General features: G+C 42.0%; 2 protein-coding genes across 3 annotated transcripts in view; one reads left to right on the forward strand and one right to left on the reverse strand.

The window, feature by feature from the left end:
* The window catches only part of SLC49A4 (solute carrier family 49 member 4), a 66752-nt gene extending 41275 nt beyond the window's left edge, over positions 1–25477 (reverse strand). Inside the window, exons 1-2 of the mRNA XM_082484448.1 lie at positions 25010–25477; positions 5534–5627 (exon numbers count right to left, since the gene is read on the reverse strand). Of these exons, the coding sequence (XP_082340574.1) occupies positions 5534–5627; positions 25010–25376 (461 nt within the window). The 5' untranslated portion in view covers positions 25377–25477. The remainder of the gene's footprint in view (positions 1–5533; positions 5628–25009) is intronic.
* A 444-nt stretch (positions 25478–25921) lies between these two features.
* HSPBAP1 (HSPB1 associated protein 1) overlaps positions 25922–26113 on the forward strand; it is a 36434-nt gene continuing 36242 nt past the window's right edge. For both annotated transcript variants that reach the window (XM_082483850.1, XM_082483851.1), the window contains exon 1: positions 25922–25970. In XM_082483850.1, the coding sequence (XP_082339976.1) occupies positions 25934–25970 (37 nt within the window). In that variant the 5' untranslated portion in view covers positions 25922–25933. The remainder of the gene's footprint in view (positions 25971–26113) is intronic.

Here is a 26113-nt window from a genome sequence, read left to right on the forward strand (position 1 = left end):
AGGGTCTGTAAATTTGCTAATTCAGCAGTTACCCCCGTCGCTGGGGGAGGCGCATGACACCCACAGTGCCACGGCCAAAATCCATCCCAGGAGCAAGAGGAAGGAGTATTTATCACCAAAACAGTCAAGCCGCCTCCTGTTTCCACTAAGGCCGTTTCAGCTGAAGGAGAAGCCAATTTGGCTGCCACCTAATTGGCAGCGCTGGGCAGGTGGGACTGGACGTGCAGCTCGGGCAGTGGCAGGTGGGACTGCTGGGCAGGCAGAGGGACTCCTAACCACCCACCGAATCCACCGCTAATGTCGACAAATAAGCAAAGCAGGAAAAAATTGTTGCCACTTAGGAATTACTCACAGGACCTCTCATCTAAACCAATAGCTTTGGAGCAGAGGTTAAAAAATAAAACCCGTGTACCAGATGAAGCTTGTGGAAGTAATCAAACCAAGGTAAACTGTTAAGGGGCATACAGATTGAATATTCCCCCGAGAATCTACCCATGGATGACTTGTTTCCTTTTACCCCCACCTGCCTCTTTTTTCGATGCTATGGATTAACCCAACTCAGCCTTCCCCCAGCACTGCAGCCAAAGCACAAACCAGCGAGTACCATCAGTGCCAGGTGAGTGCTGCATCTTAACATCCTCCTTCTGCGCTCGCTGAGCTACAGCATACAAACAGGCACCTTTATTCATATTTTTTTACTCCCAGAACCATGCTTAAGATTAAATACTTTTTTCATTTCTCTTCCCCAGTGAGTTAGGGAACACACAACATGCATCAGTCTCTGTCTTTATTTCTTACAGGCAGATTCTTCTACCATTCTCTCTTAAAAAATGCTCTTTTCACTCCCTGGAACATTTTAATCTCTCTTCTCCACAGCTGCTCCAGGTTTGGGGTGTTTTTTTGAGCACACAAGTGTGTTCAAAATTTCCAGGAAATATAAAAGTCTTATTATGTCCTTTCTTTACTGAATTACCTCTTCTGAGGTGTCCCTTCGCATTTTTCATGCGTGAGAATGGCGGCTCATGGTCATTTTAGGATCAGGAAAGACAAATGAGATGATCCCATGTCATTCCTTAGGCTTCCGGGCGTGAACAGAAGAAAATGTGGAACTATTAAAGAATATGTCTAACAAGAATAAAATACTTGATACAAACTAGGTTGCAACTAGATAATAGAAACAAAATGTACCAAAGATGTGGTAAGAGCGAATCTACAAATACAATAAAGGCAAAAGTTAACATCAATATATCTAAGAGTAAGCAAAAACATTCAAAATCCTAAGAAGGGGTGTTATTAAAGAAAAAGCCCTTTTACAGGAACTACCAATTACCAGTGTGTCCCCCATAAAAGACTTCGTAAATAACCGCTCCTGTTTCCATTGTCATTCTGCATGTTATTGTTTTGCTGGCTTCCCAACAAGTGTTTTAATGGTACTTATTGCCAAGGAGTGCCCTCTCACTGCCATGACTCAAGGTCCTCAATAACTACTTATCTGTTATGAAACCTAATGCAACGGCCAAACCCTATGAGCCCACAGCATACTAAGTTCTAATAAATTGCTTAATTAATATATTCAATACAAATGACAAATTATGTTACATCCTTTACTTCCATGTCTTTAATTATCCTGTCTTTCAAAACATTTTAAGAAGTCTTACATCACACGGTCAGTCTTAAAAGCCACAAATTAATGGCTATGGGCTGATTTCATCATTTATTTCCTTCTTTCTTATACGTTTCAGCTCATACAGCTTTTTGCCTTGATTTATTATTTTACAATCATATGGAGGTCCTAAGCTGTATGTAAATCTATTCCTAAACACAGAAAATGAGATAAACACTAAGTGTTATATGAGGGGAAAAAACCAATCCTGACTGTGTCTATTAAAAAAAAAAAGCCTCTTAGTAACTGTTGGTACTCAGGATAAAATAATCAAATTTTAAGAGTCCCATGAAAATATTCACTCTGTGCCACGTAGTAGTCAAAAAGGAAAGGACTGGACCTGCAGATGCAGGCAAAAAGCATTAGTGATGCTCTTGTAGCCTTCAGGAAGGGAAGAAGGTACAAGTTCAGGAAGAGTACAATTTGATAACATCTTTTTTTTTTTTTTATGTTCTACATAATTTACATTAACCATGAACTGAAAAAAACAGGTGTGGCAAATAAGGTGTTCATAACATTTAGAAAGGAATAATAGTTTGGGGTTTTATTTTTAAAAGTCAAATTCACTGCCACATATCTGGCTTATTTGACAAGCCCAGATGTGCGTGGTACATTAGAAAAACTCTCTTTTACCTCCTTGTCTGTGGGATACACACATCAACCTGACAGGTTAGTGGGGCTGAGGAAGAAAGCAGGTAAGTAAGAGCATACATATAAACGAGAGGGTCTTTACTAGTCCATGTATAGGTTGGTTCCTCAATTTCTAACACAAGTCCACATTTCCACATTTTTGCCACGCACTCCCACTTCAGCCTTCACTCAGTTTATGTGGTTCTGGCATGGATTCCCAGTACGGTTTTAGGTCACGCTGCCAGAGGATGAAAATTCATCATAAGGAACAGCTGCTTCAAGAGACACACTCAAAAGTGCAACCTGAATTCTCCCTCATACAAGTCATGCACATACACGGGCATCAAAGGAACTGAAAACAGAGGTTAAGGTTTGTGTTTAAAACATGACTCAGAGAGCTGGAGATAGTCGTACTCTGCTGTTCCGCGCTAGAGCCAAAAGAATAATTACAGACTAGAAAGGAGCTTAAGAACGCACTCGGATATTACAGGTCTGTGTGTGATAAGGAGCATAAAGCAGTCAGGATTAAATGTCAGTCTTAACGTTGGTTTCCTCACATCTGTGATTGCTCTGATAGGCAATGGGCTTTAGTAGCTCTCCTTAAAGTTAAATTACAAGAGCTTAGGGAGCAGAGACAGCTACAAAGTATGAAAAGCCCCAAACCTGGCAAACCTCATGAACGTGTAATTTTATGTATCTTAACTCTGACATAATTGTCCCATGGAAATCCTTCAGTATATTACTGCAGATTTTCCAGGGACTGAAGGAACACATTACAAAACATGCAAAAGCATTTAAAGAAATTCCAGTTACACTGGCTTCTGAAATGCTCCAATATTAGCTTGTGTGTGATCTTGTCCATCTGACTGGCTCGGTAATGTTCAAGCTGTCATATTAATGTGTACACACATTCAGAGTAAGTGCATAGTTTAGTGCTCAGCCAGTTGTTGCTAATGCATTAAGCAGTAATGCTCATCTCAAAAATATTATTTTATTTGGTATCATGCCTCAAGTAATTGATGAAAATTGGCCTTCAGTCTTAGCCCTCAAAACAATACAAGTTACATCGCACAGTGTGTACAAGTATTTACAATGTCTCGAGAAATCTTCACTGAAAAACATCCTATTGCTCACACAGTTAGCTATAATTAATACTCTGTAGATTTTTAATCAAACTGTGTAAAAAGATCAAACTACTTCCTCAGGTAGAGCTGCAATTCTTGAAAAATTCTCTTTTTTTGGAGTAAGCTAAGTAAGCAAATTTATCAATTTCAGTTGGAGCTGATGCATACCTTCACAGCATGAATAAATGAAGTGACCTTTTCCATTAAGATTCTGCTCATGCTTTTTCTTTCCCCCTATATGGTTTTCAATAAAATGTATCATTATATTTTATACATCTCATCAGACTCTTTGCAGTCCACAGCCTTTCTTACGCCAGTTAAAGAAGTTGTTCTTTGAACATTTCTTCTTAAGCATTTATTTCACCCTTCTCCCAGATCTCCTCACTGCAGTTACACTGGAAAAACTTGTTTAAAGGTGATCAAAGCATGTGGAAATTCTCCTTCCTACTCCTCATATGATACCTCGCATCTAAATCTCATTTGGGAATTTCTTCTTAGGTTCTTACAGTCTTCATCCTTACTTTGGCAAAGCCTAGGCCAGCATAAGTCTTTTGGCATAAATCATAAATTAAAAGCAACATAAGACACCACATTTAATTGCATTTAAACCATCTGGCCCATTTAAAAGATATATCTATTTAATCCAATATTGGTCAGAACTGATGAACTGGATGTTGAGCATCCCTCAGCATCTTGAGAAAAGGTAAAGCAAGGGCACAATGAGGATGGCTCTTCCTTAGTCGTACGTTTTTACCCTAAACAGAAAGGGTAACTGTGAACACTTGCATAATATGGTTAGTTCAGCCTCCCGTGCTCACAAAGTTCTTGAACAGCACATTGAAATGGGCAGTGCTGTCAGCAACTAACATCTGGAGCACCTTGGGTTTCCTTATATGCTCACTGAGCACCTAAGAACTGAAACGGCACCCCCTACTTGCCACGCTGCACTTCGTTTACTAAGCCAGTCATTACGTCCCGGCTACTTACTCCTGATCGGAGCTAGTTTTACAATCAATGTGTTTATCACATTCTCAGTCCTTTGAACCTCTTCCTTCTTTTTTGTTTTTTTGTTTGTTTGTTTATTTGTTTTATCCATGACATTTAGTCACTTGCCTTCTACTTTTCTACTTCACACCAAACATTTTCTTTCTAAGCTTAAATGTTTCTGAGTGGATTTCCAGGGTAAGCAATACTAAGGGAAAAAAAATGGAATTTACTGAAACAATACAAGGACTGCCTAGAAGTTGACTACAATTCAAGGGGAAAAAAACACATTAAACCCTTTTATAAATATTTTTTTCTTAGTGCTTACATAACTAGTGAAGATCCAGTGCTACTACTGTTTTTAAAGAAGCACAAAAATGTAGTAATGCCTGCACTCCTTCCTCCTTCAGCATGAAAGGCAAACCAAAGATAAGTGAACAACAAGTGAGCCATATTCCCTGGCTGCATGAAAAGGATGCAACTCCTGTACTTATCGAGGATTCCCAGGTTCAGGATACGTTGACGGGGCAATTGAATTGTTTGGAATGTGTGATTTTTAGGAAGTAATCTGTCTCTATCACAAACTCTTAAATTGCATGGTACAGAAGGCATTCGTTTCAACCACAGAGAAAGTACAAGACTACTTTGGAATGCAGACTGGAAGAGACTACATGAAAAAGGGCATTTTGCATGAATTCATCTGTCTCACTGCACAATTCCATACATCCCAGATGAGAAACATGAACTACTTATTTAACATTTGCATACACATTACATATTTTGGGGGTTTGTGGCACGGTTCCCTGTGTGATCTTGAGCCAGTTTCTGAACCTCTCTAAATCTCCGCTTCCTTGTGTGCAAAACAGATTAATATTAGTTATGCAGGAAGGGGTGAGGCTTAATTAACTTAAGTTTGTAAAGGGCTTTCTGATCTTCAGATACTACGTAGAAGAAGGACGAGAAAAATCTATTTAAGAAGCAAGGAAGCATGTAAGCCCACATCCACACCACAAACATTTGGTGTATCAAATTCATACAGAAAATCTTTACTAATGTTTCTTTGTAGTAGCAGCAAAAATTACATTAGCTGAAACTGTAAAATATGTATATGAAAAATAATGAATTCACTTACTTCTTCCTAATTTCTAGGTCTGAAACTGGAACACATCTCAGGCCAGCTCCCAATACCATGAGGGATGATGTTAGTAACACAGTTACCCTCAGACCTAAGATGAAAAAACAACAGTATTTTACAAGTTAAGTCAGCAATGTTGCAAAAAAATAATAAAAAAAAAAGCCTAAATACAGATATATATTTACATGCAGTCTCACAGAAGTAATGCGTGTCTCTTTCAAGTCATAAACACTGTGGTGCTGATATGAATTACAGATACATTATTAAATCCTGTGTTATTTTGTATACTTACACTCGAGAATTACAAAGGCTTACTCTTGGCATACTATCGCACAGGACTGAATCCAAAATCTTAAAGACATTCTTGGAAGTGAAAAGTGATAATAAAAGTATCATCAAAACGTACTGTATTTCCTTTAGAACCAGAAGCACCAGGGAATATGCTCCAACGTATGATACGAAATCTAGCTAGATCCAAAGAAAGAATCTGGACTTGTACATTCTTTTCCAACCACTTAATGAGCACAGACACAGCACTGTTATTGTTTTCTTTCATAAGGCAGATATGCATTTTAACCTGAAGAAATAACTATTTATTCAGGGGAAAAAAGTGCAAGTATTTTTTTGCAGTCCTTGCAATTAGGCCAGGTTTTCGCTGTGCTCAGCTCAAATTGTCAGAGGCTGTAAATATAGTACATTAGAAAAAAGCTACAATTCACTGATTCCTTGAATGTGTTTTTTCCTCATACTGTGATTCTCAACTGAGAAGCACTTAGATTAAAAACAGTTTTATCTTAGTGCTGCAATTCCTTGCGCCCGCAGTTTACTTGCTGCCGCTAAGGTGTTTCCATCAGCAGCAAACAGATAGAGAACGGTGACAGCTGAGGGGGCTTAATCTCCAGAATCTTGTAAAACACCAAAATCTCAAATATGCACAATTAAAAACTGCTGATACAGTCCATTTCTGTGAAGTCATAAAACCTGAAACAATTTCAGAGCAACAAACAGAAAATAAAGGGCTTCCATGCTCTTAGCAGAACTTAAAAAAACCCCAAACAATTAAATGATGACACACAGCATCTCTAACTTTAGGTGAAACTAGTAACTACCCAAAACACAGACTGAAAAAGAACAAGTCCCTATGATAACTCACCTAACAAACAAACAACTTTGTTTCTAAAACCGCCAATTTTCAGAGAAGCGCTCCTTCTATGTTAATGACTCCTGTAATCAGTGCCACTGAACCAGTAGTTGCATTAAATATTTTGTCTCCATGTGAATTTTATGGGGGTTTTAGAGCATATACTTTACCAAAATGTAATTTTGGGAGACAAGACATCACTTTGCTCTTATTGCAAAAGCTCTTAGTGAACCTCACTCATGGGTATGCAACTCCTTGTGCTGGATGCTGCACAAACCAAACCAAAGACGGCTCCTCACTCCATCAACCTAGCCTAAGACAACCCAAACCAAAAGCAGTTAATGCTGTGGGTTTTCTGAAATGGAAGTATGACATCCTTTGGTATGGCTCAGTCATTAACGAAAGGAATGCAGCCTGCAGTCCTGCAACTCCGAAGAACACCTCACATCCCTGATGCCCTGGAGGAGTATCATCAGCCGAGAATATTTGTTTCCTTGAAAGATTTCCAGTGCCCGTCCAGACTTACTTGCTTAACTGTGCTCAACCTGCACTTGTTGCTGTTAAACTGGTTTTTCAAGTGTGCATGTTCAGAGAACCCTAACTAAATGCCTGGATAATATGGCTGTTCAAAATCCTGTTGTTCATGTTTGCTGGGCCACCACGTGAGCCTTCATGCCAGGCTTAACCCCATAGCACTATACTGCATATGTTGGGGGGGGGGGGGGGGTGTAATCATTTGTATCAGGATTGGATATGTGATGCTTTTGCCTTTTCTCCTTGGAAATAAATCTCTGTTAGCATTGCTTTTGTGCATAATGAGAACTTGTATGCAATGAGAATTATAATTTTATTAATGGAAAATCGAAATGCAAGTCTTTTAACTGAAAAATCTGTAGTCTTCCATTTGGAAACATTGCTGCAATGCTTCAGGAAAGGTCTAATAATGTACATATCACCTTCGTATTTTCCATGTAAACCGTGGTCTTTTTGAATTACATGTCACAAAACACAGCATGTTCTGCCTTTCAGGAGACACAAGGACAGTGACAGCCAGCCTGGAAGGTGCTGGTCAAGGGGTGCCACAGGAGGCACGGACCAGGTGCAAGCCCAGGGCACAGCAGTAAATGAGTATTATACAGAAATTCAAGTTTAAATCACCACAGGACACGTGAGGAGTGTTTCCAAATCAAAAACTTCTACTTGATTTTTAATTAAAAAAAAACAACAAAATAACCAACAATCAAACAAATGCCCTCCCCCAACAAACCAAAAAACATAACCCAAGAAAAAGTTTTAATTTAAATATGCAGAAAAGTTTCCTAAGAAAAACAACATGCAATTCAGTGAAAACCAAACTGGATGCTGAAGTTTTCCCCCAGCCCTAAATTTAGGCTTATCTTTAATGTCAACCTTATATGTCAGGCTATTTTAAAATAAAAATATCAGTTAAAGCCTCACAATCATGTATGTTTGATCCCTCCAAACATTCTTTGAAGTCCTCATCTTGAATACTATACACTGTAATGTACCACTTTTAAATGTTTTGATTGTACAGATTATTCTGTGGACTTCCGCCCCACCCCCCTCCCCCTGCCATCTTAACACCCCTAAAAATTCAATGATGACACCAAAATAAACAACTGAAAGACTTTCAGACAAGCCACATATTAGACATTTTCTTTGCTAATTACATGATGTATTTCTACCCTGTAAGCACCTTGCTCTTTTATTTTGCTTTACATTTTAACTCTCTGAATCCATCCTCCTTTTCACCTTTGTTAGAAATTGGTCTTTAATATTATTTTTATAATTATTTCAGTATTTTTGCTTTGAACGTTGCAGTAGCTCTTAATCTGAATTGGGCATCCTGTAGTACTCCGAAAGGTGCACCCCAGAGCAGCATGCATCATGGGGACAATAAAGCAAAGTAACCAACCAAGCCTGAAAAAAAAAGCCTGTGAACCCTGCAGTAAATTAGTTCTCTATTTTAAAAGATCTAAGTAATTCACACAACCAAAATTTTGAGTAGGTGTAATTAACTTCATTAATTTTACCCTGTAAATGGAACTGGGAACTGGTGGGGGGCAAGGGAGTGTTACAACTTAAAATCAATCATCCAGTTTTCAATCCCCTGCTATCAGAGGTTTCTGACACATGTCTAGAAAAGGAAGAAACTTCCAAAAAGGGATTTTCTGCCAATGGAGGAAGTTTTCCGCTCTTCCGAGCCTTTCTCGTCAGCTGCTCATCCCCACCCTGCTCCTGCAGGAGGTTTCTGGGCCCCACAGGTTGCACTGACCGTCGAGCAAAGCGTGGCTATGTTCAGAACGGCCCAACGTCATTGACAGCCACAGAGAAGACCGAGCTAGCACCAGAAATGGAGTCAGTAATAAAAAGACAGATTAGTTATTATTTATGAGTGAAGCAGTCGATATTGTTCAACTGTTTAACCCTCCTGCGGCTAATAGCACACTCTGCTTTACAACTTCAGCAACCCACGTTGCATTTGCTGCTTTTCATTTATTTTTAAAACAACTACCCCCAAACTCCTGCCACTATTAGAGATTTAACACAAACTCTCAATCCACAATCCTCTTAACTGTTCTGCAAAATACAAACTTTTAATTCTGCCAACACCATGTTGCACCAGTAAACCCCGATGTTTACCTGTGCTGGCAGGAGATGCTGACCGTACCTGGCCCCTGGGACATTTCTAGCTGGTCCACTAGTTTCCTTTCCTCTTTGCTGGGAAAGCAGCTGCTGCAGCAACGCACACGGTGTGATGAACCCAGGGCCCCCACCGCCCAACACAGAAAATGTGCAAAACCCAACACAGTGCGACGTGGTCTTGCACCAGAGTGGGAGGCAGCAGCCGCTGCTGGTAGCCAGTGGCTCTTCAGCTCCCTCCCAGCAAACACCAGGCGACAGCATCCCATACGTGGGTGTTGCAAACCCCCACAACTCTTCCAGCATGCCTTACTTTCAAGATACTTTGTAAAGCACATGAAAAGAAAATTCTTTCCCCCCCTACACACACTGCATTACTGACTTGTAACCCAGTTAAGTGATTTATTATGCCCAGTTTAATAAGAAACTTAATAAAAGATGTTGTACAGCTACAATGAACTCCTCATTCCAATTATTTATACATTATCAGTTTGTTATTCAGAAAGAAAACATGATTAACAACTGTTTAATGCTTTTGTAAGCTTTTGAGAAGTATGACCGTTCCTTCTCTCACCTGTCAGTCACCCACTACGATAAAACATCATAAAACATGTGACTGACAGACTGTAAAAACCCAGTCCTTGCTCACACAAAGCACACATTCAAGTCAAAACTGCCTTCACGTTGAGAAGTGGAAGTTTCTACTTCTGCTGTCTAGTGGGACCGAGTGCCCTGTGCATCCCCCGAGGCCGAGGCCAGCGTACGGCAGCACCCCGCTTCCCCAGCTACTGCTACAGACCCGCCGAGAGCAACGCGCTTCTCGTTCAGAGCATCACACAAATGGTAGGTATTGCTTAGGTTTGGGTTCCCCCCGCAATGAAGCATCCATCTTGGTGGGAAAATTCCAGTTGGACGTGCAGAAGGGACACTTTTCACCTTTCTGCTAAGATTAATGGAAGTTTGGCCAGAGGAGAGGCTGCCGGATTCAGCCCTCCTCCTGGCACGGCAGCAGTGGATTTCCCTCATACAACTCACACGTTCCAGTCTCGGATGCATGAACATTTGAGGGTTTTCCTTCCTTCAGCTGCAGATACTAAAATCAGTCCTCACAAATACGGGATACAACAAGGCTCTAATTAGAAGCAAGTGAAATCAGCCTGCTGCACATTTTCACAGTTTTTAAAGACCAGGCTGGAAGCAAGAACGGTCCCTTCTGACACTGAACTGAGAGTATTTGAATTTGCTTAACTACTCTACTATTATTTTGACTAAAGCATATCTAGCTAAAAAAAAAATAAAAAATTCCCTTGATGTACACACATCAGGAAATTAAAAACTCACCAATTTCAACAGCCATTCCAACAATTCACTGTTAAAATTGTGCTTTTCCTTTCAATTTAAAACAAATTCAGGTGTCAAACAAATTCTTGCTTTGCCTGCCTTTCTTGACAAAACAAAGCACAGGATCTTGCATTTTTCCTTCTATGAAGTTAAGGTACAATAAACAGCCTTCACCTTTGGTTTCAGCAAGCAAAGCACTGACCTCCAAGTCTTTCACAGTTTTTCTTTGGTTCTAGAGTTTATTTGTGTCCTGAAAGCTCTGCACGGTCCCTATTTCATCATTACCTACTGCTCCAGAAATCTTTGTATTTTAAATGTAATTCTAGCAAAATTATACTAATAGCTATGCCATTTACTCTCACAAGATCCGTTATCTTTGTCATGATTAAAATAATAAAAAAAATTGCTACCTTTCTACTAAACACAGTGAATAAAACTTCTGTCTGCCTGCGCTTTGCCAAATTGTCTACCGTCATTAAGGACGTTAAGCAGCAATCTTCTTTCAGAAAAACACCATCCCTGCATCAAGCAATACAATTCTCAAAAGAAAAGAACCTTTTCACTGATGTAAAAAGACTTCATAGCTGAGATGTGCTCCCAATCTTTCTGCTAACACATGGAACAAACTTGAAAAATCAGTATATCGGGCCTGCCCTGGATTCCACAAAAGCACTTGATTGCAGAGGAGCATAAATTGTGTTTGGAAACTCAATGGAAAATAAATATGTTATCAAGAATAGCATCAACCACACTCGGAGGCAACAAAAATTGGGAACCAAATACAAAGACCGCACGCAAGAGAGAAAAACTACCAGCTCATATGTAGCTAATAAAAAATTACTCCTAGTTTGATGGCCAAGATGTCATTAATGTGCCATTAAGCACAACATACGTGATGCTGATGCTTCTCTTATTGCCTCGTCTTTTGTAAGCTTTTTTTTTTTTTTAAAACAAACAGAAGCCAATTGTTTCCATCTGCTCCCCTGGCTCTATGTGGCACTATCAAAGTAGCATCCTAATTTCACCTAAAGAGGTTTAGGAATTCAGTATTTTTTTTTTCCTCTGATTGAAAATAAAGCAAACTCCTAGTGACCTCATTTAAGCATTCTGCAAGACAGGTGGCAGCTTCCTTCTGGTATCAAATAGTAAGAACCAAGCTCTACCATACAGGACTCATTCGAAATAAACTAGACCCAAAACTACATTTGTGTCCCCCTCAAGTCTTGTCTAAGACACAAAAAGTAGGTTTTTTCCTGTATGGATCCTACAACACAGCCCAGTTCCACTTTCCGGTGGAGGACTGCACAGCAATGGCAGATTCCACTAGACACTGTGCTCCAATTTCCATCTGACATAAATAGTAGGCAGATTGGGATCCCTAGACAAAAAAAAAATCTCTTAAAACATAGATGTAGGAGGTACATTTCTCTTTATAATTTCTTACATCTGTTGTAACAGAACGCGTCAGCAATAGCTGCCTGGTTAACATCCAGGCTATCAGGAGGAGTTAGAAATTTCCTATACGTTAATACATTGCAAAACTTAAATTCAAGGAAAAAACCTTTGTATGTATAAACACAACAGCTCCAATTAGAGTAGTTCCTGTAGTTTGATATAGGCTTTCTAATCAGGGTCAGAAATTCAGGAGAGCCAATATCCCGGAAGCATCATCACCAGCAATGCGGGGGAACCCACAAGGAAGTCCCAGCCAAATGAGGAAGAGAGAGTGATGCCAGGGACCAGATCTGACCCAAAGATAAAGAGATTTCTGCTGCTAGCACTTGCTGGACAGACACAGCAAGACTGCCTGCAAAACTGAAAATATGACGGCCAACACTCATCCCCACTGGCCTGTTTTTTCAGTGTAACTCTCAGATGAAAAACATGCATCCTCTGCAGAAATGTCATCATGGGAGTCCTTATAAGAACAGCATCTCTCCCAAATTATGAGGTTAGTTAAGAATCTTGTAAAAAATCCCAATATAACTAGAAGACTCAAAGCACAAAATTTAGTTAGCCAAGTGTTTCAGAGAGAAGACAGTCATCTTGACTGAACACGTGTAACAACTAAACAGACATAGAGGCTGCTAGGACAGAATTGTGAGAAGCAAAGCTGCAACTGAGAATTATTATCACAATCACAGAACCACCCCGCAATTCCTGAAATATTGCATCTTTCTCTGTGTGCATCCTGATTGTAAGTGAACCAAGATATTTATGTATTCACACCCTAACTGCTCCACTCACTTCTGGTTTGTATTGTAAACACTATTCTTGCTTTACGGGTTTTTTTGGTTGTCTTCTTGGGGATTTTTTTTTGCCTTAACATTCATTAAAGCATATTAAAATCATTATTTTTCTGTTTGCTCTAGATACAAGAATTTGACTGCACCTGTTAGAAGGAAGAATAAGCTATCACAGCCACGTCAAGAGGATGCAGTGTGCTTTTGTCTCATTTGCATTAATTAGGTCAAGATAATACGATCAGTGGACCCATCCTGTTTTAACATTATCGCAGCATTATCAGGCAACCACATAGTCTCTAAAAAGATGTCAAGGAAAGTATAGCTTAATTCTCCAACTATGCTTCTCTAAGCTTAGTTGTTACAAATTTAATGACCCACGTTCTTCTATGGTGTCTTACAGAGATAGCTCTACTAACGTGGATTTAACCACGGTTGGTGGCAGACTACACCTCTAAATACAAAGCAAGTATTTCACAGTTTGTGCAGCAGTTTAAAGTTTGGTATTGTAAATAAAGAAGTCTTGTTTTTAAGAACTGAACAGGCTTAATCTGAGCTTCTGGGTACAAAAAAAAGGTAGTTTACAAGTATTGAAGTTTCCTTCCATATGTGAGCTAAGGATTTTGAAGCATCCTAACAACTATCAGCAATGGAAAAACAAATGGCAAAAGATGCAGATTAAAAATCTGCACGGCAAGTTCCTACAAGTGTCATAAATTCTATTTATCAGTCCAGAGACTGACATTTTGCCTGAATAGATAAACAAAGCACTGAGTTGAATGGTATTTACTTGCAGATCAAAATGCTGATTTTAGAATCAGTTTTAAACTCTTTACTAAAATATCTCCTATTCTTTAATAACATGGTTTTTTGGCTTCAAAGGAGACCAATTATTTTAGCAGTTTATTGATATTATACATTTTACTGCAGAGAGCAACCACTTTATCTGCAACTAATCCAGGTGCAATGAACCTCTCTTAATCCTTGCAGAGCACCTCCGAGAGAACTGAGCACTGGCCTGGGGCAATGGGACCTGCATCTCTCAACACACCTTATGAAATTGGGCAAGCCGCTTATCTTCTGCTTCACTTTTCCGTGTGTCCCCCCATCTTGTTTATTCAGGCTATAAACACATGGAAACAGGAGCCAGTCTCACCATTAGTATTAGAAAGTCCAGTAAATCAGATCTTCTCTTCAACTGGGGTCAGTGCAGTGCTGGGATACAATAAAAAGAGCTATCTGAGTGCTTACTAAATCTGTGAAATTAATATACAAAGAGTATACAACTTGTAAGAGTTGTTCTTTCTTCCTTCACCTTGGGTACCTGCTATCTACTCTCAACTCCAATATTTACTGAAACATCAAGATCTAGGTGAAACACTTAATCCACCTTTGCCATTTGATAAACTGAAAAGCTATGTAATGGGCCGTGTGTGTGTGTACACGTGTGCTTGCGTGTACATACAGAGAAAGATGCAGAGCAACTGACAAAAATAGCTAATAATTCAGCCGGGGACTAAACCTTTTCATTAATTTTGAAGCTAAATTACGGATGCTCATTAAGAAGTTGAGAGAAAGTACAAGACAACAAGCCTTTGCTCTAGCTCTCACTGTTGTGTTCCTGGACGAACGCCGACAACCCCAAGCCCTTTCAGCACCGAAAAAGGGGGAGGGAAGCTTTTCCTTCCCACTTGTTTCAAGGACTCCCGATTGCACAGCAGGCTTAATTACTACACAACTAACTACAGATCCTTACCTGTGGCGACAGAGAGGAAAAACAATCTCTCTTGTACACATCTATCAGAGAAGATGTTCTGTCATTATCTTAGTGGTACTTGCCTGCACCGCCCAACGGTGCATGAAATTCTCCATTTTAAGGAATACAGAGGCATTTTGCTTTGCCACAACAGAGTATCAAGAAGCAACCATGCAGCAAGGACTGGCAGCCATGCTAAGTGGTGGCCATGCCTAGTGCATCTGCTAAGCAGGACACTAAGTGCAAAGTTCCTCCTTTTTACTATCCCTGCTGGAGTTGGGGGAAAGAGAGCCTTAAGAGTCCCACTGACATAATATCCATGCGAGTCTTGTGACTTGTAGGAAAGGTCACTGGAGCAAGCTTTCCATTTTCCTCTCTTTGAACAGTTTCAATGTTACTTTAACATTAAAATGCATCGGGCACTATTTAGCGTCCGTAGTTTATCCTAAAAGACACCCTTTGCAGCACTGTAATGGGTCCTAAACCCATTACATTTTTTAAGGCTCCTCTTTAGGTTCATGTCATTAATCAATTAAAATATAACAAATCCGCCTTTCTCAAATAAATAAAAGGGATTGCGTTCATCAAAAATAACCAAATAAAGCAAAAAGTTTCTAAATGCAGTTGTATTTGACGTCTTGTATTCCAGAAAAACATCAGCAGACTTTGCAAAAAGCAGAAGACCTCTCACTTTCAAAACACATCATTCCCTCAGGCTGAGTCACACGGATCTCCAGCTTTAAAAAGAGGAAAAATGTAAAAAGCCTCTCTCATACAAATCTGCATGAGAAAGCTTAATTTGTAGCTTTTGAGGAAGTTGGAGCACTGACGACAGGCTTCTGCAGCATAATTATAGTTACAGCACGGCTACAGAGCCACAATAGAACAAGCACGTGAGAAGCATTGAAAAACAAAATTATGGCAGGAAGTGATGGAATAGCTCTGAATGTCACCACTGAGAGAAAACCAGAGCAAGCCACAATTTCCCTTGCCCCAGGACTATAACGGAAAAAAATTCTTAAAGAAACTTGTACTGGCGAGGTCTTTGGTCTGCTCAGCTGAGGCTAAACTGGGTTGCCACGGGGAGAAATCAAACAACGTTCTCCAAGAAAATTTGCAAAACATTCTAACAGAAAATTACTGAAGCATCTCGTTTCTTACATTTACTTCTTCTCATCTCAGCACTGACCTTGGTTTTTTGGGTGGTTTTAAACCAAGTATTTTTATTTGCAACGTCAGACTATAAATTTTCACAACAGGGACCACTATTTCAGGACCCGCGCTATGAACTATCTACTTCTTCAGCTCTGAAAAGGCAAGCAAATACCCCTTTTTTACACGGCTCCTTTCCCATAAGCAGAGCACTTCACACCAGAAAAAAAAAAAAAAAAAGGTAGAAATTGGCAATGCAGAAAATATCCAAACTTTATTAACAAGTAATGAACCTCATTTCTGCATTCCCTTCAGACTTGTTTTTCACTCCTAAAACATAACATGAAACTAACACCTAAACCCAACATTGGCCAAAAATAATGAATAAAATTTGTTTTCTTTGCACAATGCTAATGCTGAGTGGAATTTAGAAATCAGTAAGTCTGGGTTAGTTCAGCATTACCAAATGAAAATGGTCTGCCTTTCTTTGTACTTAGTTTCTTCTGATAGGAAAAATAAACGATATCATATGAATTCTTAAAAGGAAACAGACTCAGTTTTCTTTAAAAGAAGCAGATTCCACTTTCACAGGCCAAAACCAACTTTTTTTTCTCTTTAATGGAATTATAAACTAATAGCTAGAAATTATAAACACAGTGTAAACATACAACTAGCAAAATGGCTGCAATACAACTTTCCGAAGTACTTTACTACTTCCATAATAAAAACCTACAAGAGAGCCCAAGGGACTTTGATAACAGTGGAATTATTCTTGTCAATTATGTTATAGAAGTAGCAGTAGCTACCTTTATGTAGCACAACCGTCACACTGTTAAAAACTTCTAGAAGAAAGGAGACTGGCAACATTTAAATATTTTTAAAATGCAGCAAGACAGTGGACAACGGAATGGTATTTTAGTGTTTTCTGTCCTGTTTCACAAGGCCTTCCAGAAGGGGTGAGGCCAGAGTGGCCACATACACTCCAGCATCCCGCTCGTGTCTCCATCACGAGGCCAGACATTCATCGCCACCAGACCCACGCAAGAAGGAACAGCCGCCCTCCTCTGCGTTGTCAGCGCTCGGGGAGCCCCACAGGGAGCAGGCGGCCATGGCCCGGGGTGCCTTGGGGAAGGAGAGGGTGAAGGATGGATCGAATACACCCTCTGACCAACAAGAGGCACTGTCAAGCGCAGTTCAGAGGTTGGGTGGTGCAGAGGCAGAAGACTGGGACCTTGCTGGAGATAAGAAAAGGCAAAAAGGTGAATTGCATTCAAAGAGACTTCCCAGCTCCTGGTTTTAAAAGCTCTTCTCAAGCCAGCTCACAAAAACCTGTGTTTGCTGATCTGCAGCTGGGGTGCTGTGGAGGCTGACCAGGAGGGGTGCAGGCACCCGCCACCCTCATCGTTTGCTGCTAGCTACCAAAGTCATGTTTACTATTGCCTCTTGCTTGCTGGGGAAGATGCTCAGCATCCTTTTTCCTGTGCCTCCTACTCGCCTGGCTCCTCCACCTCGCCCATTCCCACCACTCCCTGCCCTCCAGCCCTAGATCTCGCTTTTGCGTTCATACCTCCCATGCTTCACCCACTACTTTATCCATCTTCTCCCCTTTTCTCTATCTCTTCCCACCTATCCAAGGGCTTTTCTCACATCTGCCCTCAGTCCTTTGAGCCCTTAGCTTCTTGCATCCAACCTTTTCTACTCCTCAACAAGCAGGAGCAGTGGAGGACAGAGGGAAATTGGAGGACAAGATGGGCACACCACAACAGCAAGGAGACACACAGGTGAGGCAGGAGAAGAGGAAGCAGCCAGATAGGAAGAATTTGGCTCAGGAGAAGGTTATGAGGAGTAGTGAAAATACATGAGCATACAACAGGGGACATACGGTGCATAGCTGCCCTAGAATTATACTCTCTGTAGTCAACTTCTAAAAGCTTCTGTTGACAAAATATCTTCCTAGCTGGAGCTGTGTCCTGACCCAGTTCCAGGACACTCAAGTGCTTTAATACTGCTAGTGTTAACAACTGCATAATCAAAGTAAGGGATTGTATTTTACACCCATAAATGATTTCCCTATCCATCAATTTGTCAACATCAAGGTACAGCAAGTTACACACCCCATGCTCAGTGGGCCTGCATGTTCAATGCACCAAAACCTCAAGATAACGTTATCTTCACACAGCCATTACTATTCTCACATGAGTTACACAATCATCTTAGGATTTTACTTGCCATCATGACAAAGTTATTTTAAATCCAGTGTGCAGTTTCCTGATATTCTTCAGTATGTGATGTTTCAAACAGCTGTCCTAGCACCACTGCCGCAGCTGCAAAGAAGTGTGTGAAGAGTGCAAAGAGCATGGGAGTTGCGTAAGGGGTAGTAGTGCAAAGAGAAACGTCTGTGGAAACATAGTACAAAGCAGAGAGTGGGGGTGACACGGTCTAACAGAAAGACCTCCAGAAGAGGACATCTGTCTACAATCATGATTGATGCTTTCAGCTCAACCTGGCCCATCAGGAGGTATGGGAAGCGCTGCTAACAATCAAACTAGTATTGCTATGATGAATCATAGTGGCATCAAGTTAATACAACTCATCAGACCCTAATTAAACCACTCTATGCTGCTAATCACTGTGTGAATCTCAAGTGGTCTTTTGCAGCATGCCTGACTCCAGTGAGGGTGGGCGAATCAATTCTCTAATGAGTCCTCACTTCTGCAAGCACTTGCACAAATGCTCTGTGGACTTTCATGCAGCCACAGTATATAAAATTAAGCAACAAAAGCTAAGTTTGGTCCAGTCTTCCTTTTTCTTTTCTTCTGATGGCGTAGAAGAAAAGCGTGCCTGCATAAAACCACACACACCAGCAACTCATCAAAATAAGTTTTGTAAAATCAAGCTGATTAAATATCTGCTCTAGTGGGATTTACCTATATTCAGCTCTCTAATTGCTTCTTTCATCTTTCCACATGAAAAACAACACTTCATCTCATCTCCCAAGATTTGTTAGCTTAGGAAAATTAATCCCTTTCACAGAATTTGATAGGTGTGGATCTGTATCACTTACAAGACAACAAAATATGCATTGTTTGTATCATGCAGTAGATGATGTCCACAGGATGGGAGAGAACAGACTGAAGTAAAACAGGTATTTTCCTTCAAACTTCTTTTGCATTTGGCTGACATGCATCAATCACTTGCCTTTTCACCAGATATGCACAGCTTTCACTTCATAGAGTCAAGGCATTCTCTTCCCCCCCTTTTTTTTAAAAAAAAAAAAAAAAAAAAAAAAAGAATCACTAAATTCACATTTATCCTTCATTAAATCCAAGAGAGCCTTCTGCTACTCTTGTTGGAGTTAACAAGACCTTTGCCATTAACATAAACGCTACTGAGTAGAATCAGTTGTTTATGATGAGACTACTCTCTGTAATCCCAGCGTATTTCAGTCACACACCCGAAACATCACACTTCCCTTTCTCACTAGCTCCTTGCCATTCTACCCACATTTTCACACCTGTAAGTTTTCCCATAGGTATTTCTTTCCCATGGGCTGTGCTAACTTACCAAAAAAAAAGGTACAAACCTTTTCTATTGTTGTAGCGTGTAAATCCTTTTAGCTTGATCTCACCAAATTATATTAAAGTCTTACAGCCTTATGCTGAGTCTTATCCTAGGCATCTTTAGCTGAGGCTCACACTTGAACTTGACCCATGAATTATCAAATTGGTCATTTTGAAATATTGGCCACATATCTCGCAGTCATGCATCTAAGATAAGAAAAGTCCATTTCTGAGATCATAATAAAAAGAAGCTAAAAATGTGTTTCGTTGCCACAAGATTAAAACTGACAGACTTCAAAAGCTCATGATTTGTCTACTTTTGTCGGTCTGTTAACCAAAACCCCATGTGCTTATGATCACTTGGGACACAACAGAACTATGAATACTTCCATTAAAAACTCAGCATCTTCTCGTGAGTGCCACCACAGAAAATATTTCACATTATCCATCTCTACCAACTGTGATACCTATCAACAACTAGACCTGCTGGTGTTTTTCTAACTTATTAGTAACATGCTCCAATTTACATTTACTACTGTGTTGTCCAAGAGCCTGAATGACAGACAAGGACCCTGAAATGCCAAGCACAATGGAAACACCTCAGAGAGAAAAAGTCTTCCCCATTTGTTGGCTTCACTTGACCATTTGTGTTTCCACTGACTTTTGAACAACCTGCTTCCTCTTTGCTCTCCGTATGCAACTTCACATCTCTCAAAACAAAACCAAAGGCATTCCACAAACACTTCTTAGATGAGGGAGAGAACAAATTCGCTTGAAGTCTTCTCCCTTCTGTCCAAGTCACCCTAGATGTGAGTTAAAGGAGTCCAAAACTCCCCTGAAAGCAAAATCAGTGTTTCCATGCATGCAGCACGGAGTGAGAATCTGGGAATTTCAAGCATGAAAGTTACTATGCAGAAATCTCTTTATCCATCATGTATAGTTTGTTTTGTACAGTGAATAGTTATTAAGACATTTTTGTATTAGTAAGGCCTGATTTAGTACTCACACTCAATATTCATAACTATTTTGTCAGACTGTATTAAAGGATTTAACCTCGAAATTCCCAAGTGGAAGAGATAAGAACTATCAAATGACTCAGAGAAGAAAACTGAGCAGCATGGTTTAGGAGACAGCAATGAAATCAAGACTTTGATATTCTAGAAAGGAACAACTACTCATACAAGTAAAAACATTCATGGTTTCAACAGACAATCCAATCTCCATTAAAACCCAAAATCTCATAATTGAAGTTTTCTCTCTACTTCAAAATTTAATCACTAGGATAACAATGCTATGTAAATTTAATTTTAGCAAAATAAAGTTACTAAGAATGTCTATTCAACCCATGTAAGCATACACCATTTTATAAAAAAGGACCAAGAAATAGACTACATTTCACTTTTACAAGTAATATGTCACATTTCTTCAAACTCAATATAAATCTGTTCACTGTATTCCAAAAATTAATGAAAAACATCACCATTCTGTTCAATTTGTTTAATGTAAATTAGCATAAAGTATTTCATTCTTCATTGCCTCTTCTTGATTATATGGGAACATAATGAAGATTGACAGTACATATCGCTTCTAGGTCTCACCTTGTAACTATAAACTTAACTAATAAAAAAGGGGAACCAGATCCATAGAAGTATGTAAGCTTTCAATTTCAAGTTAAATATATAAATATCCTAACTGTTCTGTATGCTTATATTTACCATTCCCAGGAAATGAAACACTCAAGGCACAAAACATCCATAAACACTGAAGCATCATGTGACAAATTGTAGCTAATTTTAATCATGTAAACAACAAGGGTCCATCCAACAGCACACTGAAGTAATTTCCCATTTAATTTCAGTCTTATTCAATCTCTAAAGGTAATTATCATTTAAACAAGGACTCTCTAATCCTATTGCTAAAGAAAATGCACCAGATTAAGACACATGTAGCTCCACAGCACACTCCATCTTTTGACCTTTCCTCACCAAGAAACCAACCAACCACCCAAGACACCACCTGTAACTCTACTCATGGAAAAGGGTTTCAAACCTACTTCAAAATGGGACATACTCAAAAATGATGCATGCAAACATAATTCCTGAGTTTCAACATGCACCCATCCCAGAACAGATCTAGGAAAGGTTACAGATGCCACCGCTGTCCCTGCTATAGCACCCAGGCAAGGAGCACGGAAAGCTCCCCCCGGCTCCCAAGGAGAAGCATGCTGGTAGAAGTCTCCACGCAGCCGGAGAAAGCAGGGAGGCAGGAACAGCAACAGAGCTCGCTCCCAAAAGAAGAATTTCCAGCTGTGATACGTGAGCTTTGCCTTACAGAAACACCAGCTAAATCCAGGCTTCCTCCAATGCCTCAAAGACCCTTTAAAATACAGTGTTAACACCCCTCAAAAAAATCGCCTATTCCTGAGTCTGTTCAGACCTTCAAGTAAGATTTTTCAGAAATACAGCTTTGTTAAGACCATCACTACTCTCCTGATAAAAACTCACCCTCAGTTTCATGAAAACCAGGAAATCCCTATAGATCTACAGGAACGTGGGCTTAGCCAACCCAGACTGTTTGTCATGCTGCTTCCGATTCCAACACCATTCCAGGCCACTGAAGTCCTTGGGGGAGGCATACATTTACCTGTAGTATCTCCCACAGACATTCCCCAGTGACACCATCTACACACTTTTCCCAGCCCATGTATTCTTCCCATTCTCCAACTGCATTACCTGTGTCAACTGCAAACAGGCCTCCACAAAAAATCCAGGAGACACACTTGGCAAGCCAGGAGGAAAAAGGTCACAAAAGCCAACAAACCCTTTGAGGTCAGAAAACAAACAAACAAAAAAAAACAAACCACAAAACCCACCAACACGCAATTTCTCCATCCTGGATCCTTTCTATACAGGACTGAAGAACAGATCATTTGGAGCTTATTTAGCATACCTTTTATTAAAAATAAACACTGCAGTTCTCTCTTCTCAGAGGACCCCACACTTCTGTGAGAAGCTGTGATGGAACTGAATCACACAGCCCAAGAAATGCTTCTTCCAAGTAGGATTATTAACATGCCTATTGCTTAATACCCAATCTTTCAACTTCTAATTAGTTAAAAGGTAAAAATAAAAGTGGCCAAACCTTTATAAACAGTACTGAAATAAGAAACAGGCGCACAAATAATACAACAGAAGTTTGGTATGGAAACAGATTTATGTTTCAAACTATATGCTACAATGAACAACAAAAAACCAAAAAGACAAATACTTTTTGGACTTCATCTGAAGCATCATAACACAAAATCAGACTTAAGTGACAGCAGGCAGCTACGTATCAATATCAGTTACATATAGCTCTGACTGTGAAGTATAGGACTATCTAAAAGCAGAATCTCCTCTCAAATTCTGACATGCATCATCTACAGTGTCATACTTCTGATATGTGCCAGGTTTTACACGTTGACACTTCACAATTACTTTTTTTTTTCCTGACAGTTCCTTTACTAGCTAACTCCAATGACAGATGATTGAAGCCAGGAGAATAAACAGTGTCATTTCTCTGTATTTTTGGTACAGAGAGTAAACTTCGTGTAACAACAAGCATTTGTACCCCTAAGCAAGTGAAGTACTGCCCTTGCAAGGTCACACCCAACCAACTTTACAGCTTCAAAGTAGTAGTCACACTCCTCCTAGAACATGCATACTCCAAAGAGGAGAAACCTCCCTGCAACGTGCCACCAATGGAAACATGCCCCATGGGAGAGTAGGGCAGCAGTGGCTCTCCTCTTTGCTCCATGGAAGGCCAAGTGGCAGGACTCCATCACCACTTCCAAAGTGAAGAACACCACATTCTCTGTGGGAATCATCCAGACTCAGAAACACATCCAGACTCAGAAACTCATGAAACACAACAGGCCCCCCACAAAATCTGCTGCTGTGCAAAGAACATGCTCCAGAGCCCGTATGTACGTCTTATGCATAAAGCCAATGAGTTGAGATGCTTTATTTAGGCTATCAACCAAAATTGTCTCAACAAGGAAAGCAACAAATCAAGAGCAAAGAGGTACTTCATATCAATATCTCCAATGGACACGGAAATTAAAAAAAAAAAAACCAACCAAAAAACACAACATCCAAGCAATCAGTTACAGTAACGAGGAAAAAACACTTGTATACACTTTCATTAAAACAAGCTATGTGTGAATCCAAAAAATCCAGCAATTATATTACTAATCACATGAAAGAAACAACAAAACACTGTTTTTTCTTCCACGAGTTGCTTCAAAACTTTTCCAGTATTTTTTTTGCATTGAAGAAATAAAAATACAGAGTTGGTTCTACAAGCACAGGTTCAAGTTCAGCTTTATTTCCTTCATACCACGACCAGCGTCACTGTCTTCACTGTACAAAACAAAATAACTTACTTTAAGATAATTAAGAACACTGTTTTACAGCAGTCTAGACAGACATTGTCAACTTAAGTCTAAATTGCTTGAGGAGACTGGCTGTACAGCCACCACGGACTCATTTGGAGAGCGTATTTTCAGCCCAATAGGTTTTATTCCCCCAATGCCTCTTCAACTTTAGGAAAAGCAATTCCAATTTCGAGACACAAGCCTTCTCAGTTACAACTTTTCTCCTTGCCTGCCTTCACTTTCCCCCCTTCCCTCCCCACTAATGAGCTATTAATTCCTAAATAAATGGAATGAGTAGCACTTAACATCAGGAGCCACAAGGGTATGTAGGCTCCTATCTCCTGTTTAGAGGCCTGTTTAAACAGGAATTAAAAGACTAAATGCTTCTGTGGATTTAGGCCCAAAAGCTCAAATCTGCAAACAGAGGCACTTGACCTCCACAGAGCGGTCCCCAGGGTGACCGCAGACGAACTGCGCGGGCTCTGGAGAAGTTCTCCAAAGACAAATGCCATTTTCAGAAGTTTGCTACCAAGATGCAACGACCTGAGGGCAAATTAGGAAACTCTCCCTTGTCTTCTGAAACCCATGAGTGCAACTTCTGGTTTACATTCGCTGCCTTCACATCTCCCGAGCGCAACTAAAAGCAAACCACCGACTTTGTGTATAGTCTGCATTTAAAAACAAAGTATTGCTTTCACAATGCAGTGGCTGCCCTGAGCGTGGGCTTAACTCGATCCAAACATTAACACAGGTGTTTGTTTTACAGCTGATTACCAGAAAACCTGACCATCTCCAGGTCAAGACACCCACATGGCAATGACAGAAGGAAGCACATGTCCAGACCCACGCCTCAGCTGAGACGTAAGATGCCATAATTCCTCTTAACTTTAGGAACAGCTTAAGTACCTTCCTTGTGAACGGCCTTTGATGTGTCTTTGTTTGAGCAGTGTACCGCAAATAGCACTCATGATGCCTTTAAAGTATTACTCATCCCTTTTTAATGCCGAGTCCACTCGCCCCGAGCACGACGGGCAGCCCCGGGCTGGCAGCATCCCCTCCCCCGGCCACAGGACCACCACGCCGCCCCTCACCGCGGCGTCGGGGAGACACGGCCGCGGTCACGGCGTCCCCGCCTGGCCCGGGGGAAGCCGCGGGGCGGGGAGTCCCGACCCCCCGGCCCCGCCGCCCCCGGCCCCGCTCACCCTTCTTGTCCATGAGCCACATGAAGAAGAAGCAGGGCGCGAAGCCGATGGGCCCCCAGAAGACGAGCAGGGCGATGTCCCAGCCGCTGAAGCCGAAGGCCAGGCGGGCCGAGTTCTGGATGGGGCCCCAGCTGTTCCACACCAGGCCCTGCGCGAAGCCCAGCAGCGAGAAGAGCAGCAGCACCAGCCACCGCCGCCCGTAGACGCGGCCCGACACCGGCGCCAGCCGCCGCACCGGCACCGCCGCCGGCACCGCCGGGCCCCCCGCCGCCCCCCCCGCCTGCGGTCGCCGCCGTTGTTGCTGCTGCGGCGGCGGCGGCGGCAGGAGGGGCTGCCGCTCCTCAGCGCTGCTCCAGCCTAAGCCCATCTGCGGGGCGCTGACGGGGGCCCGCCGGGGAGGGGGACGGGGACGGGGGAAGGGACACCCACACTTCAACCCCCCGAGTGCGGCGGCGCTGCTCCGGCCCGGCCCGGCACAGCCGCATGCGCGGTCGGGGAGGGCCGGCGGCCGCCTCCTTCCTCCGCCGGCGAGGGGAGGAGGGAAGCGGCGCCGGGGAGGAGAGCCGGGCCCGCCGCCCGCGGGGAAGGAGCCGTGCCGGCGGACAGCCGCGGCCTGCGGGGCGGGGAAGCCACCGGGTCCCCTGGGCCGCCACCCCCCGGGCAGAGGGGGCTCGGGTCCCGGGGCGGGAGCGGGGCGGCCCGCGGGAGCCGCCGCTCGGGTGTCACTGGAGGGGACGGAGAGGGGGGAGTCCCTGCCTCGGGGCCGCTGTCAGCCCCGGCCGTCAGGCTGCCACCGCGGCTCCGCCCCGCGCGGCAGAGCGCAGCGGGCCGGGCTGGCTCCCAGGCCGGGCTCCCCCTTCCCTTGGCGAGGGCGGTGCCGAGCGGAGCCCGCCAGAGCCGCCCGGGAGGGAGAGCCGGAGGAGCATGGCCGGGGCGGAGAGCCGCCGTCCTCCCGCGCCGGGTAGGTGCTCCGCGCCCCTCCCGCCCCGCTGCGGCCTAGCGCGGCCCGGCGGGCGGCGAGCCCCGGGCCTGGGCCTGGGCCTGGGCCCGGGCCCGGCATCGCGGCTTGTCTCCCTGCGGGCCGGCGGGCGGGAACTGGGGGGC

Source organism: Vanellus vanellus (assembly GCF_965231255.1).
Source record: "Vanellus vanellus genome assembly, chromosome: 5".
NCBI classification, from domain to species: domain Eukaryota; kingdom Metazoa; phylum Chordata; class Aves; order Charadriiformes; family Charadriidae; genus Vanellus; species Vanellus vanellus.